Here is a 19,243-nt window from a genome sequence, read left to right on the forward strand (position 1 = left end):
GAACGCTAAAAAGTTGCTATTTATATAGATGTCTACATGGTGGGCTCACTGTTCTGTGATGATTATCTCATATCAAGCTAAAAAAAAACAAGAACAGAAATAAGTGAGGATATGACCAAAATGGTCCTTTAATTTGAGGGTGGTTTCAAAATAATCCCTCATTAAGTATGCATTGAACAATTTTGGTCCTTTAAATGTGAACATCCTCATCTCTGCTACTTTCATCTTCTGAACATGTGTGTTCTTGACTGGCGAGCACTCTGCTACATGCAACAATAGAGGTCTAATCACCGCTCGATAGAACTTACCTTTACGCTTTGGTGACACATTATTATCACAAACCTCCATTTCAACCACCCCACTTCAATACGATGTGCGACATCATCATCAATTTCCTTATTACTTTGAATTATAGACCCCAGATACTTGAAACTTTCTCTTCTTGGGTATGACTTGTGTAACGATCTTCACCTCCACCGCCGTTTCATGCGTACGTCACTGAACTTCCACTCATGAGTACTATTTTAGTCCTGCTTAACCTGAAACCTTTAGATTCTAGGATCTGTCTCCCAACTTTCAGACTATTATTAAATCCACCGTGCATCTCGTCGATCAGTACTATGTCTTATGTGAATAACATACACTACAATATCTTTCCTTGAACATGCTGTGTCAATGTATCCATCACTAAACAAATAGAAATGGGCTAAAGCTTGATCCATGGTGCAACCTCATCATGACCGAAAAGTGTTCTGAGTCACCTCCACTTTCCTTACACTCTACCCCTTCTTCGTTCTTAGACCTCGTTTCTTAACATTATTACTTTTCCATGTTGTGTCTCAGTAACCATTTCAATACGGTCAGGATTGCACCGGTCTTTAGAAGCTTCTAGAATGTTTAATTTGTATGGCCTCAATGATGAGAATATTTTTTGTGCCACTTCTGATGATTCATGCATTGCGGATAATGGGTTTTGGCTCGATATACTTGTCCTTAATTGCCTTGACGTAAGTCATAGGTACAACTGTAGACTCCAAACATCTCCGTAGAACCTCCCTAAGAACTTTATCGTATGTTTTTTCTAGGTCATTGAACACCATGTATAAGTCTCTCTTCCTATCCCTATACTATTCCAAACAATATACTTACAAGATGAATGACTTCTGTAGTTGAGCACCCCGACATGAATCTGAATTGGTTCTCGAAAATAGACACACCCCTAATGATCCTCATTTTTACCACCCTTTCCCAAACTTCCATAGTGTAGCTTAATAGTTCGATATCCCTATAGCTGTTACAATTTTGAGTGTCACCCTTATTCTAAAATTATTGTACTCAATCACCGCTCCTCATGCATTCTAGCCGTCCTAAACGTTAAATAACCTAGTTAGCCACTCCATACCTACTTCACATGCGTTCTTCCAAATTTCACCAGGATCTTGTCTGGCCCGAACGCTCTTTCTCTCCCCATCCTACGAATTACCCCCTTAACCTCCAGAGACGTTATGCAACTACAATATCTGAAATCCCTACGACCCTTGGAATGCTCTATCCCCCTAGCACAATATCCTTGTCCTCCTCTTCATTGAAGAGCTTATGAAAATACGTCTACCATCTCTGTTTAATGTGTGCCTTTTCTATCAATACTTATCTATTCTCGTCCTTGATGCACTTCGCTTGACCCAGGTCATGGGGCCCTCCTCTCTCTCGCCTTAACGAACCTATCCAACTCCTTATCTCCGTCTTTGCCCTCGAGCTCTTCATACAAGTTCTTGAAAATGCCATTTTAGTCGACATAGCTGCAAGCTTCACTTCCTACTTCGCCATCTTATATGTCTTCCTATTCTTCGGCTTGTCCTCCTCGTCTTAAAATAAAATACAGTCGAGATAGGTAAAATACATACAGGAAATCTCCAAAATGATTCAAATTCTTTTTTACTCATAAAAATTATAGGTATAGTTTTTTAATTAATATTAACGACTAGATTTGTTATTGCTTTTTGTGTGTCCTCAAAAATTACACAAAAAATTAGTATGGGTATATCAAAACTTTGGGGCATTCATTTTTTTTTTTATCAATAGAATGAACAATTTTGAATTATCTCAAATAAAAAATGCATAAACTAGTCATCAGGCAAGGTAAAAATTATTTAATTTGGACTTTTCAAGTAAAAAGGAAGATTAACTAAGTTATATCTTCAAGCCAAATTGAGCATGAATGAGGTTTCTCTATAAATGTCTAGAAGTATTTTGTTAAACGTATCGTTGGGATATTATGGATTAATATAAATGCGACAAGATTTGAATAAATAACTTATGTTTTACCATGATATTATAGTAATTTATCATCTCAATTGAAGCATTGAGCCTTCTCAAATGTAGTTTTACCAATCACCCGTGATGTACATTACAAATAATTTACCAACAAGGATGATTTAAGTAATCAATGTTGTTGCTTAGAAACGTCAAAACTTAAATATTTCTGTTGTTATAGAATTAACCTAGGATCTTTCACAACAAAATAATATGAAATTGATAATTTTTCAAATTGTACATAATATTTCCAGTTTAAACGGTAAATCAAACTTGGACACTTAAAAGTAGCTCAAGCGAAGCATCCCTTGTCAAAGTGAATATATTCTTCAACATTTAGTAAGGCTATTTTGGTCATTTTAAGATAGTATCCAATAAACATAGAGAACAAGTAGTATCTATAATGGATGAAACTGTGATTTAAAAAAAAACTTTTGGCTTAAAATAATGTTGAAATATCCATAATTATCTTTCACCTCCTAGAGGCTACTGGATTAATCTAATCAGAACTGTCCTTCTAGTTAATAAAATAACTTATTTGTACAACGCAGTTGTCATTCATTGTTTAACAAGTTGTTGTGAAGGGTGCGTGGGGGGTGGTAGGGAGAAGGGGTAACTTGGGGGTGGGTCACACTTCACACGGTTTGCTTTGATCATTCTGAGTTTATGATTAAGACGTAATGAGTCTTCAAGTAAAAGAACGACAAAATAAAGGATTTTTGGTGCAAGTTGATATATTGGGCCCATTTAAATGTACAAGTTAGAATTACATTTGATTTGACATTTGATTTGGATTGTATTAGTTTATTTAGGTTGTCCATCAATTTTTTTTTTATAACGGCAGTGTGTGGTGTCTCGAAACCGGCTTGCGCGTACAAAGAGAAAGAAATTATTTAGTATTTTTATCTTTATTAAGATATGAATCCGAGACTTAATGATTATCAACTCACTTCATTAATTATTAAGCCGTTCTCTTGAATGCTTTTATTTTCTTTTTCATTTGGGATTATGATTACAATGGGAAAGGAATGTCAAGCTGGGTTTTATGTAAGACCTGCATGTGGAAACAAGTAAGGCAAAACTAATCGATCATTTAGCAGATTATACTAGGACAGTGCTGCGCACGGGCCAACACTTTAGATTATAGTGCATTTATATATATGTAGTTATTTTTTAATATATATATATATATATATATATATATATATATATATATATATATATATATATATATATATTCAAAACGCGATTAATATAACATTGTAGTTTGTGATCCATATCTAAAATTTTATTATATTAATGTTTACTATGAACACAAAATCGGCAAATTTATTAATATTTTTTAAAAGAGAAGACTTGTTTAAAAGGAAACTATTTTCTTCTCTTTGAGATAAAACAATAGCAATAATTAAGCATCAGTTGATACTTTCAATTTTAATTCGATTAATTTAAAGGTGTAAAATACTTATTATTTTTTATCAAATTTTGATTTGAAAAATTCTAATTCAAATTATTAAATTAATTTTACATGTTTAAAACGAAAAAAAGAAGAAATTGATTTTTTATTTAAACGAAGAAATACTATTTTTTAATTCTTGATAAATATTCTCGGTTTAGCTCATTTTACTTGTCATGTTGTATTTTGCATGATTTTTTAAGAAAACGTCGATTAGAATTATAATTTGACTAATTTACCTTATTCATTATTTGATCTGCATTTGGTATATTTTTTTACGACATTAATTTCTTTTTACATTTATTAGAGTAAGAATAAAAAAGTAATTAAATTCTATCTTATTTTAAAATATAAATATTTTAAGTATATTTATTTTAGTAAACATAAAAAATAAATGACATGGCGGAATAGCAAATACAACAGTTTAATATCTAGAGTAGATCTCAGGCTAATATAAAAAAAAAAAAAAAAAAACTATATGGTTTGACTACTTAACCTTTTGAAGAAAAGCAATTTCATAGATTGACACGTACGTGGTAATGAATTCATCATTATTGACTTAATGAGATATATTGGAAATTACATGAATATTGTTTGATTTTTTAATAGGGGGTGCACTTTTTTTTTTAACATTATTAATTTGCACTATTTTTATGCATATATATATATATATACATATACTATGTTCAAACCACGATTAATATAATATTATAATTTGTACTTCGTATCTAAAACTTTATTATATTAGTGTTTACTATGAATACAAAGTCTGCACTTTTTTTTTACATTATTTTTTTTTTAATATGGGGTTCACTTTTTTTTTTTAATATTACTTGATTTTGTTAATATGGGGTCCACTTTTTTTTACCGTGAGTTTGGAGATGGTGGGATCCACTTTTTTTTTATATTGCTTGATGTCGTTTAGTATGGGGTCCATGCTTTATGGGGTGCACTTTTTTTTGGACATTATTAGTTTGTACTATTTTTATGCATATAATATATATACATATACTATGTTCAAAACACGATTAATATAACATTGTAGTTTGTGCTCCGTATCTAAAACTTTATTATATTAGTGTTTGCTACGAATATAAAGTTTGCACTTTTTTTTTAACATTATATTTTTTTTAATATGGGTTTCACTTTTTTTTTATATTGCTTGATTTTGATAATATGGGGTTCACTTTTTTTTTCTCATGAGTTTGGAGATGGTGAGTTCAATTTTTTTTTATTGCTCGGTGTTATTTAGTATGGGGCCCACCCCCTTTTTTTTAAAGGGACAACGGACGACGAAGCATGGGTCTAAACCCATGTTTTATATAGTTTTTTTTTTAATTTTTTTTATATTGCTTGGTGTTGTTTAGTATAGGGCCCATCCTTTTGGACATTATTAGTTTGCACTATTTTTATGCATATAATATATATATATATATATATATATATATATATATATATATATATACACACACTATGTTTAAAACACGATTAATATAACATTATAGTTCGTGTTCCGTATCTAAAACTTTATTATATTAGTGTTTGTTATGAATACAAAGTGTGCACTTTTTTTTTTACGCTGTTTTTGTTTTTTTAATATGGTATTCACTTTTTTTTTTATATTGCTTGATTTTGTCAATATGGATACTATGTTCAAAACACAATTAATATAACATTGTAGTTTGTGCTCCGAATCTAAAACTTTATTATATTAGTGTTTGCTACGAATACAAAGTCTGCACTTTTTTTTTTTTTTGACATTGTTTGTTTTTTTAATATGTGATTCACTTTTATATATATATATATATATATATATATATATATATATATATATATATATATATATATATATATTGCTTGATTTTGTTAATATGGAGTCCACCTTTTTTTTTCCCCGTGAGTTTGGAGATGGTGGGTTCCACTTTGTTTACTTTTTTTTTTTTTAAATATTGGTTGGTGTTTTTTTTTATTTTTTAATATTGGTTGGTGTTTAATATGGGGACCACACTTTTTTTCAAATGCTTAATTGGTTGGTGTTTTTTTTTAATTTTTTAGTATTGGTTGGTGTTTAATATGGGGACCACACTTTTTTTTAAAAGTATTTTAATTATGTTGTACAATAATTTCATTTGCTCCAACTAATGGGTTGATACACGTGTGGCAATAAATCCATCATTATCGAATTAATTGTTTGATTTTCTAAGCACTTTTATATTTTAAGTATGTTGCTGTACAATAATTCCATTTGCTCCCTCTAATGGGTTAATAAGCATGTGACAATGAATCCATCCGGCTATATGGGCCCACAATTTTTTTTTTCAAAAATTGGAAAAGGGATTTAATATATAAGTATTTTAAGTATGTTGCTGTACAATAATTTCATTTTCTCCCACTAATGGGTTGATACACATGTGACAATAAATCCATCATTATTGATTTAATTGTTTGATTTTCTAAGCATTTTTGTATTTTAAGTATGTTGTTGTACAATAATTTCATTTGCTCCCTCTAATGGGTTGATACGCATGTGGCAATGAATCCATCATTATTGATTTAATTGTTTGATTTTCTAAGCACTTTTTTTTTTAATATTGTTTGTTTTTTTTAATATGGGATTCACTTTTTTTTTTTAATATTGCTTGATTTTGTTAATATGGGATCCATTTTTTTTTTCCGTCAGTTTGGATGTGGTGGGTTCCACTTTTTTTTCTTCTTTTTTTTTTTTTTTTATTACGGTTGGTGTTTAATAGGGGCCCACAATTTTTTAAAAAAATATTTGTAGTTGTTTAAAATATGTGAGCCCACAATTTTGTTTTTGGCCCACAAACGGATGACGAAAAAGTGCCCCAAACCTACCTTTCTATATAGTAGTAAAGTAAATAGGGATAACTACATGATATAACAAACATATAATGGGTATTGATATTTCGTAGCTATAGTTTAACTTAATTACTTCTTATAGCAAACATTTGTGTATTAATATCATTTAGTAACTATATATATATATATATATATATATATATATATATATATATATATATATATACACACACACACAAAATAGAATACTCATCCCACTATTCACTTCCAACCCATCCCTCCCATTTCTCTCCCCCATCTTCTCCCCATTGCTCCGCCGTTGGCCACCACCGCCGCTAGAGCTCTGGCCAAAATGTCGTGCCCTTTTTTCCACTGCTCCGGCGAAAATGCCATGCATCTTTTCCGGCGAAAATGCCAAAATGTCGTGCCCTTTTTTCCATTGCTCTGGCGAAAATGCCGTGCATCTTCTCCGGCGAAAATGCCATCCTCTTCTCCCCACTGCTCAGGCGAAAAATGCTGTTGCTATTCTCCGGCGAAAACGCCGGCTGCTTCCACTGAATCCACCAGATCTGAAGCAAAGAGCCTCAAATTCAAGATGGAAGCCAAAAAAGAGATCTGCTCACCGGATTTGAAATGATTATTAGATCTCGTCAAATCTGCTCACCGGATCTGAATCCACCCTAAGATTTTTTTGTTAATATTTTAGATTGTATTCATTTTTTAGGGTGTATTTGTTAAATTTTGGAGTATCTATGTTGTCATGTATTTCAGTTTTACTCCCCATATTCATGAATACAATGAGCCCGCTTATGAATACAGATAATCATTTCATGAATACAGTGAAAAAAGAAAAAAAATTAGCTGTATTCATGAATACAGCGGAAAAAAAAATGAATACAGCGAAAAAAAAACGAATACAGCAATTATTGGTGTATATGTATTCAATTTTTACTCGTTGTATTCATGAATTCAGTCAATTTATGAATACAGTTGGAAAAAAATTATTGTATTCATGAATAAAGCAAAAATAAAAATAAAAATTGAATACACATGTGAGAGCTGGGCTGATTTGCTACAGAACGTAAATATTGAAACATTAGCTATGCAGCTTGATTACCCCCAAATGTTTTCTATTTATGTAAAATGCCCTAAAATATAAGTGTGTGCGAGCCCACACACATGTGTATGCTACGGAACCTCTACCATGTTGGATGAGGGGACCAAGTGTTTAATTTAGTCTAACGTTTAGTTATTACATCAACCAATTCAATTTGTTTCAACAAGGTCAAAGGATCTCAACTATATTATCCTTTGATAATGAGAATAAAGAGAAATAATTGAATTAAAGAAATGAATAATCAATTAGTTAATAATAAGAAAAATAACAAAAGAGAGATTCTTATTGATTTTCCTGGATCAAATGATGAACGTCGCTGAAGAGCATTGACGAATAATCGTATTAACAGATAATTAATGTAAAGTTTTTGGTAATCAAGTGGAAAATCATACACAAACATGGGGAAAGGGATTTTTATAGGGTGGCTATAGCAGTAACCATTTTCCAATTGACTTTTCAATTAAAACAAATGTTGTTGATGTACAGAGGCATGGACATATAGCAAGAGTAAAAAAAAGATTCCAGACAAGAATAACATATCATGTTGTATTTGCCAACATGCATAATATCCACTATCAAATTCATAAACCACTTTGAAAATTTAAAAAAAATATAAATGTACTTAATAAAATTCATTATTTCAAAGCATTCTCAGCACTATCTACTCCCTCTGTCCCATATTAGTTGTCCTGTTTCTCTTTTCGAGAGTCGAGTTGACTAAACTTCAAAGCTAAATTTGATTAGATTAATTCAATATCTTAAAATTATAAATTTAAATATTCAAAAACTACACGAAAAGTACTACAAGTTTCAATTCTTCTCATATTAATATGGTGAAAAAAAAATATCTCAAAATGTTGAACAAAATTTATATAGTTTGACTTTTAAAAAAAGAAAGTGGATAAGTAATATGAGACGGAGGGAGTAACATATTATACCTGTCAAGTTCTTTATAAAGTTCCCTGAAAGAACATGGAACATTGCAGTAACTCTTTATCAATCGTCTATCTTCACAAAATTAAGCTGTTGAATTTAAAATTGTGTATACATTCAAATCAATGCAAGAACGGCTTTTGAGAACAGTTTAGTTGATAAGTTTTATACCTCATTACAAAAGTGTAATATCACCAATAATCATGTTTTAAGTATTTTTTTTTTCTTAATATATGAAAATATATAACACTTGTCAAGTTCTTCAAACCGCCACACCAGTTCTTCTTTCTCAAAACTTTGACTACTATGATGGAGACCGATAGCACTATCCTCAACCCCTAGAAGTAATCCTTCGACTTCCAGTTGACTCCATTTTACGTTGGATGTGTGCATGTGAGATTTCAAGAATCGTATTGGCACATTCGAGTTTGCGAACATTCAACTCAAGCATTTTCTAACTGGTTTTTTCAACTTAAAAGACTTCGTTAACAACTGGTCTAATGATATGCGCTTTGCATTATTCTAGCCTGCCTTGGCTGGGGGTTGATTTTTAGCCTGCCTTGTTATTCGTTCTCTCGGGTTCTTAAGATAAGATTCATACTTTTTACAAGATTCAAAAGTGTGACAGGAAGTCCAATGCAGTTTTTCATTAAGATATACACCTCTTCCCGTGGGTTTAAAAACAAGACTTTCAATTGCTCTCTAGCTGTTATTCAAAGAATTTCTTAGCTATTCACAGAAAATTTTGATCTAATAAAGACAAGTAGATTTATGTCTTTTGGTCAAACTCTACTCTTTAGTCTTTTATCAGGGAAAATTAACAATGCTGCAACATTCTTGTTACATTTCTATAAGGCTAAATGGAAGTCATAACTCATAATGCCTGGTTTAGATTATGAAGCTGATTAAATTCAAATCATTTAATTAGGATGCATCTAATTTCTTAATCTAATTTCTATAAGGCTAAATGGAAGTCATAACTCATAATGCCTGGCGTAGATATTATTTGAAAATCTGAAGTACTCCACTGGATTTCAATATACGGAATTATCGTGGCGTTTCCATGTGTTTGGAATGGTAGAAAATACTTTTCCAAATATAATAAGCTCTAGTATTTGGTTGCTAACAATTCTTTTTGAGGAAAACATATTCCAGCCAAAAGGAAAGTGCACTCTAATAAAGGAACGCGCACTCTTATAGGGTCTGTATGGTCCGGAAAATGTTTTCCTATAATATTTTTTTTTTTTGGAAAATAAGTAATTTTGTTACTGATTTTCAGTGTTTGGTAAGTAAGCAAAAAATATTATCCCAAAAACATTTATATGTGATCTAGGAAAAAACACTATGGGGTTGTGCTTTGTCACTTTCACACTAAAAAGGTACTGTAAATCTTAACAACATAATAAGAAATAACATGTCTATACAGTCAAACTACTAGATCCCACCATTCTATCCTCTTCTATTTTCTTTATAATAATCAATAAGAAGAAGGGGGAAAAAAAAAGGGAAAGAAGATTAACACAGCTACATAAAGCGCAACATTAATCAAGAGAACTGATTTATCTGGCCTTGTGGCCTTTGCAGCATGGCAACCTCAAGAAGTAAATCTTGATCTATCTAATATAAGTTGACATGCAAACAATAATGAACAACAAAAGTAAAAAAGAATCTTCGATATTTCACCATGAACCTATTTGAACTCCCAGAATGTTTCTGCCCTATTCTCACTTTAAAGATGATGCCGTCCTTCTGCTAGCTCTGATCTGTCAATAATAAAGCCGCGACTCTCTTCAATGATTCACTAGCTTTCTCCATATCGGATTCTGAGTGCCCTGCCGAGACAAACAATCGAAGCCCAATTGGCAAGTTACATTTATCAAGTGTTGATCTCTTTGAAGTGACAACAAAAACAGAATCTTCCTTCAAAACCTGCAACGACAATAGTTTGTGGAGTCGAAGATTATTAATTAGGATGTGTATGAGAGAACAGAATAATCAGAAGAAACTACAGATACACTCAGATGACTACTTACATGATCCGCGATATCTTCGAGCAGTTTTAGGTCACTCTTTGAAGAACCTGTGGACTTCTTTAGTCTAAGAAAAACTATGGGAGAGAGTGGATCACTCACTATTTCCATCCCTTGAACATCTTGTAGACCTGCAACCATACCAAGTAATAAAGTTGATATCTTTTTACAGCCATTGACATGGCGTGGGGTGGGGGGGTGGGGTGTGGAAGAAAGTGCTGGCATAAGGTAAATACCATTAAACAGTATATTAATGTTTTCCCTCAATTTTGTGATAAGATCAGGATTTTCTTCCAGGATATCAAAAGCTTTGATTGCGGCACTTGCCAGATATGGAGGCAAAGACGCAGAAAACACATAACCAGAGCTACTGAGACGCTGCCAAACAAAAAACACCATCAAGAAGGCTTAACTGGGAAACAGTAAACAGGAGATAGCCACAAGATTATTAAGATTAAACATGGCATTTTTTGGAGAGAAGGAAAGTGACATTTTAATACCTGGTGTTCAATGACTCTTGTACTCCCGGTACAAAATCCTCCTTCTGTGGCCAATGCGTGCCCCATGGCGGCAGTAATGATATCTATCTTGTCGACCTGTAACATGATAACCTCATTAAGGCTATACACCACAAGTACAATCCATAATAATAGAAGATGGCTATCAATGACATACCGGAACATTGTAATATTCTGTTAGACCTTTACCAGAACTGCCAAGCACACCCAAGGAATTGCTTTCATCCAACAATACCCGGAATCTGTATTCTTCCTTCAGTTTAATGATTTCATCCAATGGAGCGATTTGACCAGAATTCTAGAAGTTGTAGAAACAAATGAAGACAGAGAATAATCCTCTCAGAGAAACTGGGTAATTGTGTATTGACAAGTAAAACAACAAATACAAACCTGCACATTTTCTTGTCTTTTTTCTTTCCTTTTCATTTTCTCATTAACAAGATAAATCCAACCTAATCGCAATTTAAAAAACAGCCAAGACAACTCTGCCACTTCCCCCGCTAAGAAGGGGCCTAAATATGGGGGATAGGGAGTTTTACATGAAATGGAAGAATTATATTTTAGCCCATGCTCTTTTAGAATAATCTCTTGAAATGGCAAATAAAACCAAAACCCAGTCACAGGTTTCAGAACTTTCTGAATCATAATAAGTCACCAAGTAAAAAGTTTAAGTGCCATATACAGTGAATCAACCTTGCTTATATCTTTTAATCCCAGTGAAATATTGAGTCTCCTCTGCAAGCCTAAATGGGATGCAACTTATTTTTTGCAGGCCTAGAACTTAGTAACTGCCACTCGGCAGTGCTACGACATACAGCTTTGACAATTAAATAAAATCCTGTTAATAAAACAGAAAGTACCTGATACACAGCTTCAACAACAATATATCGCCTAAGTTTTTTAGCTCGCTTGTTTTTTTGAGTCATAACTTTCTCCAATGTATTTCTCAAGGACTCCATATCATTGTGCTTGAAGTATATGATTGTGCTTCTAGAGAGCTGAAGTCCATTTTGTATTCCCCAATGGACACCTTCATCCCTATGCAGGCAAAAACACATGGTTGAAAATGGGAACTGATTCATGAAACTCTAATATGTATATAGAAGCCTCGTACAAGTAAAAAACCTTGCGGACGCAATACCTATTTGTGGGTGTAATTTTGTTTGTTACAGTTGACATAAAAATTATCAGGATATGTACCGGACTACTGGTGAGTAGCTTATTAAATTTAATCCAACTTTTGATGTTTAAAATAGTACAGCAAAATCTGATTACAAAAGCGGAGGAAGATTCTTCTCCGTATACGAATATCAGCTTAAGTTTTTTTCCCCTTTTACTAAGGATAAAACAGCCGCGTTGAATTTTATTCTATCGCATGGTTTCTTCATAACCCTTTATTCCCACCCCTAGAAATGATACATCGAAACCCTTTATTCCCATCCCTATAAAAGATACATCATCCTGTATAAGGATCCGTTCAGAAAATAACTTTTCTACGGCCTGGTTGTTAGACCTGCTGTTAGGAAACTCTATAATCGCAGGAAGAAGGGTGAAAATAAGGCCTAAATATTATTGTTTTATTTAATTATTATTTTGTGTCTGTATTAATAGCAGTTACCTAGCAGTTACTTAGAAGTTAGGATGGTTATTAAGGGAAGATAGGCAGTTTATTCTGGAGTTTTTCAGAAGGTTTTCTCTGTAGTTAGTCTGGAGGATAATATTCCTCGAAATACCTAGGTTGTTGGGTGAATTATCATTCTCAGATGTTGCTTGTTTATTTGTAATCTTGCTCTGTTTGTTGCTGGAAACAAATAGCAGTGAAGTGTGTTATTATTTTTGTGTTGTTTTGGGAAATTTACAGCTTAACGTTTGGAGAAGTTTTCTGGGTTCCTAACACTGGTTCATTGGAAAAATATAATATCAATGATCGTGCAAGAATAAATTAACTTACGCAACAATGACATCTCCCTTCTTGGCAAATGCTGGAATTGCACTGAACATGGTAGAAAGTCCATAAGAGTAGAGTATAGAATCAGGAGTTCCAAGAAACTTAGCTATCCTGGCCTCACAATCAAGGTGAACATCTGCATGAAATAAACAATGATAAGGTTGGGCCTGTCAAAAGAGAAAGAGGAAGGTAGGCAAGTACAGCAGAAGAAAATTAACTAACTCCCTATTGATGAATATCATATTATACCAATTGTTCCATAGAACCCACGAGGACCGCAAGAACCTACACCATATTTCTCCAATGCCCTGGTACATGTCTCCTGATATACGACATTAGGTAATGATAAACTTACAAAATTAAGCACCAAAATAAAGGTTGACAAGTTAAAATATTCGAGAGAAGGGTTTCTTACAAGCAACTTTTCGTTTCCTAATAATCCAAGGTAATTAGCTGAAGTAAAATTTATTACTTCTTTGCCATTAACAGTTGTATGAGGACCTGCAGCGCTGTATTATTAAAACTTGTAAGAAATTAAACAAATGAGAGAACTCAAATAAATAGGAAACAACAATAGAAATATAAGGGGGTTTCTTTGAAGCAAGCTATACTGTTGGTACAATTTACTTAAGTAGCTCATAGTGGGGAAGTAGAAGGATTGGGGGTCATGAGCTTCACAAACTTGTCTTACAACTTTATACCCTGACTAAGTTCGAGTAGAAGAGGTAACTAAGCTAATCTTGCTGATTGTTGGGGTTAAAAAACCAAACTTGCATATATATATTTTTTTTAATTCTTAAACTCTAAAAAGGCAAAAAAAGGTAGATGGGTAACGCAATTGTTGCTTATCTAGATTTTTCTCCTGTTGTGAGCTGCAGGTTCAGATGCTCTTTCTTATTGTCAACAGCTTTGTAAAATCCCAATCAACTCATTGCATCCCGAGTCACCCCATTGGCCCATTGGCTCTCATCCTCTTTGACCTAAAAAGTTTGAGCCCAAATCCTTAATAGGAGGAACCAAAGCCTTAAATCAAATTCTAATTACCCCCTGGAATTGAACTTGTTAGGCCCAGTTCAGGATCATCAGAACATAAGAAAAAGAGATTCAAGAGGTAGTCCCTAGTGGCTCTAGAGGTGGCTCCCACATTACACAGCGGCATGGCATTTTAATTAGTTCCTATACCTTTTGGCTGGTATCTTCCGCTTAAGCTAGAATAAAATGTTACAGTGTTAAAAGACATTATTAGACAAATGGGGGAAAATGCAGAATAATGACTTGTCTGAATAGAATCTAACAAGTCTAAGCTTTCGCTTTTCAAATGAAGAAAGAGTATTTCACCTTTCAAGTACTGGAGGCTCTGATTTCATCTCATCTGTAATGGTTGGAATAAGAGGTTCAGGGACCCATTCATCACATAGTTCATCTATTTCCTAAAAACCAGAGCACACACATTCATCAGCTTGAATGTATTCAAGCAGCATGCTGCATAGAAGATAGACAACATTGCAACCACTTACAAACAAATGCTGACAAGGTACAAACAACAACATTTTTTCATTTTAACAATCAACGAAGCGAATAAATATCCATCTCCTCCATTTATCAAATACATAAAGTACAAGGATCCAGCATTAATAATAATGTACATGATGCCAAGGAAAGACTTCTATACTTGTAAATAAGAAGCCTACCTCCTAGCTATGAACATCAAAATGTGGAATTATATTAGCACCAGGTGAGACTAATCACTATATAATGGTCAAGATAAAGATTTGTATAAACAAATAGAACATTGGAGCTCTTTAATTTAGACGTTCAGGTGCATTTTTCGAAGCACCTTGCAGTTTAGAGAATAGGATATGGAGGAATCTACAACATCCTAGAAAAAGATGAGTTGGACATATTTTAAGTTTTAGTGCAGCAGCTTTTATAAAGATTATGCTATTCTTCTAAGAGTGTCATTTTTTAAAGTTACTTCTTTTATTATCTTCTGTGGCCTAAAGCATAGGACTTTTGCAACTTTAAAGAGAAGATCCAGTTAAGACGTCGTGTCTTCTGAATATTAGTCAGAAAGTCTCGGTCTTCAAATTTGGATTCTTGCCTTGATCACTTTCCGATAAGATAGCATTTAATTACACAAATCAGAAACCAGAAGATGGGAGTGATTATAATACAATGATTTCTCTCGTACTCATTTTTCCCTTTTAGCACATCATCTTGGAAATGAGGAAGAGCAATTGAGTAGGATGAAACATCTTTTGGACCTTAAACATGGAGGCGACTCTGTTCATATGAATGAGAAAATCAAACAAACAACAACGCCTCATCCCAAGCAAGTACGAGAAAATTAAAGAGAACGAGAAAGAACAATAGATGGACTAACAAAATAAAGCAAGAAACAAAAATACAACCCGTGGATAATACAGATGTGACAAGGGAAGATTCTGACAAACCTTCTTTGTCAATGGTCTTTTAGGCGGTTTATAACTTTTCTGCGATAGTAGGAAAAGGATGACCACCAGGAGAAGACCCTCCACAAACAGATGCCCTGCAGGATCAAGAGGCAAAAGAGTATCTCTTCTCAGAGGTAATCTAGTTTAACAGCAATAGCTGTTTTATGGATAGGGAAGATACCTCCAATGTTAACTCCAAACACCACAGCTCTTGCAAATGGAGCCTCGGATATCCATGTCACCCATTCAGATGCATCTCTCAACTTATTTGCAAGAAGTGATATTGTTGTATCCATTATCTATATGGAAAAGAAGTTTGTTACACTCAGTTCTATCAGATAAGTATTTGTTATTGAACCTGAAATGCTCACAAGCTAGAAAATGATGCACCGAAACAACTTAAACTTCATGATTGATTCAGGAGAAAAAATAAATAAAACCAGAAGTATCTTTCTAGCTGAGACTGGTACTGTATTGTATATACTAATAAAAGAAATTCGGTACTAAGTTGGTACCAGAGAATTACAATGATCGGAACCTTTCTGCAAGAAATAAAACCAGAAATATCTTTGACTATCACCAACAAGTCTCCCTCCCTCTCTCTCTCTCTCTCTCTCAAACACACACACACACACTATCAATAGACACATACTCACAGTTTTTTATTTTTTTATTAGATAACCGTGGTGTCCAGCCAGCTTGCGCGCACCTCGACCACGTATTCAAAATATTAGCTCCCGATTTTAGACTTCCTCCCACGGTTTATTACTTCTGAGGACTAAGCTATATCATCGAAACGAGCAGATTAACCCTTGTTCTCCAAGCTACTTCTCCTGTCTAAAACTCCTTTCATCCCATAATTTTTATACCTTTTTTCTTTTGGATGGTAATATTGACTAATTTTAGACTTAAACTGACACAGATTAACTCACTTTTTTTCAAAATAAAAATTTTAACTCTAGAAACTACACCAAAAATTAATCTAAATCCCAGCATTTGCACTGTCAAAATAAGATAAAATACATTTAAAAATCTTAACTAAAGATCATTAGCTGATTCTTGGAAATTATTAAAAAAAAAAGGACAGAAACTATGGGACATAATGACTAGTTGTTCTCATGTCTGTGGTAGGGAAAATAAAGAGCTCCTAATTTCTGCAATGGGAAAAGGGTCAAAAATACCCCTCTACTTTGGAAAAAGGGCTAAAAATATCCTGGGTAAAAAATACCCCTCCCATCCTTAAAGTTTTCAAATATACCCCTGTCTTGACGGTAATTATCCCCCAAAAATAACCCGAAATCATTTTTTAAACCCGACCCAACTAAATAATAACCCATAAGATCCCCTTATTCCCCTAATATGTAAGTTTGAAGTTTGAGGGAATTGGGGGATCTTATAGGTTACTATTTAGTTGGGTCGGGTTTAAATAATGGAGCGGATTTAAAAAATGATTTCGGGTTATTTTGGGGGATAATTTCCTTCAAGACAGAGGTATATTTGAAAACTTTAAGGATGAGAGGGGTATTTTTGACCAAAATAAGTTCGGAGTATATTTTTAGCCCTTTTTCCAAAGTAGAGGGGGGTATTTTTAACCCTTTTCCCTTCTGCAATAGTTGAACTAAACTCTCTAAAATCCCACTTCATCATTTCAATAAAACTACAAAATGGAAATCTGAACGTAAAATATGAGTTTACACCTATAAATCCAAGCACAATATTCCTACTTAGTCCCTTCTAACAAACCATAATTCAGATCACATCACCAATCTCTCAAACAATTAGAAAAGATCACAAATTTGATCCAAACACACCCAAGATTTGTACATAAAAATCCCCACAGACCAATGAAGACAAAAACTAGAAATTATTTCAACAGTATTGATTAAGAACTACATCAAAGCTGCATTTTTTGCACATAATTAATCTTTCAAACACAAAAGAATCACCAAAAAAAATTGCATAAATATATAAAACTCCGATTTAAAGAATACCCTAATGAAATTTTATATCTTTAAACAGAAACTGACCTGAAAGAGTGATTCTTGAAGCTTCAATTTGTGTCCTCAAAAAAAAGCTTTATTATTTGTAGTGTTTTTTTTGCCGAATTTGTAATGGAGATATGGTGAACAGTGATCTGATTGTTGGTTTTAAAATGAGGATTGAATTGATTTGAATAAAAAAATATAGTAATATTATAATGAGGGATTGATTGCAGAAAGGAAAAATACAGATTGGCTTTTACATGGATGAAGTGAGATTGCTGTCAAAGGCAAATGTATTAACAGGTCAGCAGTTCTACTGGTCAATAAAAAAATTGACTTTTTAGCTTTGGTCCAAATTTTTTTTTTTTTTTTTTTTTGTAATAGGCGCACTCTGCTTGCTGGTTCAATATAATGGGCCGTATTTGTAATAACTCGTCTTGAATTCAATTAGGTGCGGAGAAAAAAAAAACATACTCCTTCTTTCCCGGTTTATACGAGGGTTAATTTTTTTGGGGAGTCAAATAACTCATTGTTTGACTTAATTTTAAATATAGATTCTTCGAGTATTTTATAATAAATTTACATATTTCGAGACTAAATAAAAGTACTTTAACTCTGCATAATTAATAATTTATAATATATGAAAAGAATAGAAGAAAACTGTAGTCAAAGAAAAAACCGTTTGATTTCTCAAATAGATCAACACTCATATAAATTGAGACGGAAGGAGAAATTATATGACCCTATTTCCTCTACATTAACCCAAAAATAGCATATTCAAATGATAAAGAAAGTTTATAAACGCGGAACCAATTTATTTACGTAGACTTACTAAGCTCTCACTAATATAACTATATTTGAAGTTCCTTTTGTTTTTTCTTCTTTTAATCGGATATTTTATGATATTAAGAATATGCATTTTGTTAGTTGTGGCCGGAACTAAGTTATAAACTTCATCGACAAATGAATTCATATAAACATTTATAAAAGTTTGTACTCCCTACGGATAAAAAAGAGTGTCCACTTGGTATTTTACACAAGTCTTAAGAAAATACTAATTCTTATATAAAAATAAGTGATTTGACTAAAATGCCTCTAATTAAATAAATATTGAGATTTGGTCCCTTAACAAGGATAAATCTGAAAAAATAAGGTTAGATCTTTCTTGAATTGATAAGTAAATACTCTTTTTTAACCAAACAATAAAGATTAAGTGGATACCTTTTTTATCCGGCGGATTACTGCTTAATTTTAATTCTCGCTTGAATTGTACATGAGGGTTGTGGCTTGTGAGATGTGAGTTGTGACTTGTTTGATTTGTTTACCAGTAAAGAGCTGGTCCTTTACACATTCAATACACCAAATGTCAACTTTTGATCTTTAATGAAGGCAAAATACATGGTTTCCAGAACTATATCTGAAAAGTTGAGTTCACACTCTAATTAATCGGACGATCTATTACCCCTTATTCTTATTTAAAGTGAAACTTATACCACCCAAAAGCTAAAGTGACAAAAAACTTAAATATATATATAAAAAAAAAAAAGGCGCGTCCAAATCTAAATTAACGCCCCTCCCCCCCCCCCCAAAAAAAGAAAAAAGAATAGGTTTTTTTTAATTTTTCCACGCCCCCTTCAGTTTCTTCATTATCATACCCACCATCCTCTCTTCTT

General features: G+C 32.9%; 1 protein-coding gene across 2 annotated transcripts; it reads right to left on the bottom strand.

The window, feature by feature from the left end:
• Positions 1–10,164: 10,164 nt before the first annotated feature.
• On the bottom strand, positions 10,165–17,875 carry LOC132626986 (long chain base biosynthesis protein 1-like). 2 transcript variants are annotated; one of them, XM_060342019.1, is made up of 13 exons: positions 17,616–17,875; positions 15,770–15,887; positions 15,589–15,683; positions 14,474–14,565; positions 13,551–13,644; positions 13,385–13,457; positions 13,139–13,271; positions 12,048–12,225; positions 11,345–11,485; positions 11,170–11,265; positions 10,906–11,047; positions 10,673–10,800; positions 10,165–10,568 (listed from the first exon to the last, which is right to left on the bottom strand). In XM_060342019.1, exons 2-13 carry the CDS (start codon positions 15,882–15,884, stop codon positions 10,392–10,394), a joined length of 1,464 nt encoding a protein of 487 aa, XP_060198002.1. In that variant the 5' UTR covers positions 15,885–15,887; positions 17,616–17,875; the 3' UTR covers positions 10,165–10,391. The 2 variants fall into 2 exon arrangements, with proteins under 2 accessions (XP_060198002.1, XP_060198003.1); XM_060342020.1 differs by lacking the exons at positions 15,770–15,887; positions 17,616–17,875 and having other exon boundaries at positions 14,474–14,617; positions 15,589–15,672.
• Positions 17,876–19,243: the final 1,368 nt, after the last annotated feature.

This window comes from Lycium barbarum, chromosome 2, assembly GCF_019175385.1.
Source record: "Lycium barbarum isolate Lr01 chromosome 2, ASM1917538v2, whole genome shotgun sequence".
NCBI lineage: Eukaryota > Viridiplantae > Streptophyta > Magnoliopsida > Solanales > Solanaceae > Lycium > Lycium barbarum.

Excerpts from the sequence above, each read along its gene's own strand:
- LOC132626986 (XM_060342019.1), bottom strand. The coding sequence starts at position 15,884 with ATGGATACAACAATATCACTTCTTGCAAATAAGTTGAGAGATGCATCT. Across the intron at positions 12,226-13,138 it reads AAGGGAGATGTCATTGTTGC|GGATGAAGGTGTCCATTGGG; the intron begins GTAAGTTAATTT and ends TTGCCTGCATAG. Across the intron at positions 11,048-11,169 it reads CAAGAGTCATTGAACACCAG|CGTCTCAGTAGCTCTGGTTA; the intron begins GTATTAAAATGT and ends TTTGTTTGGCAG.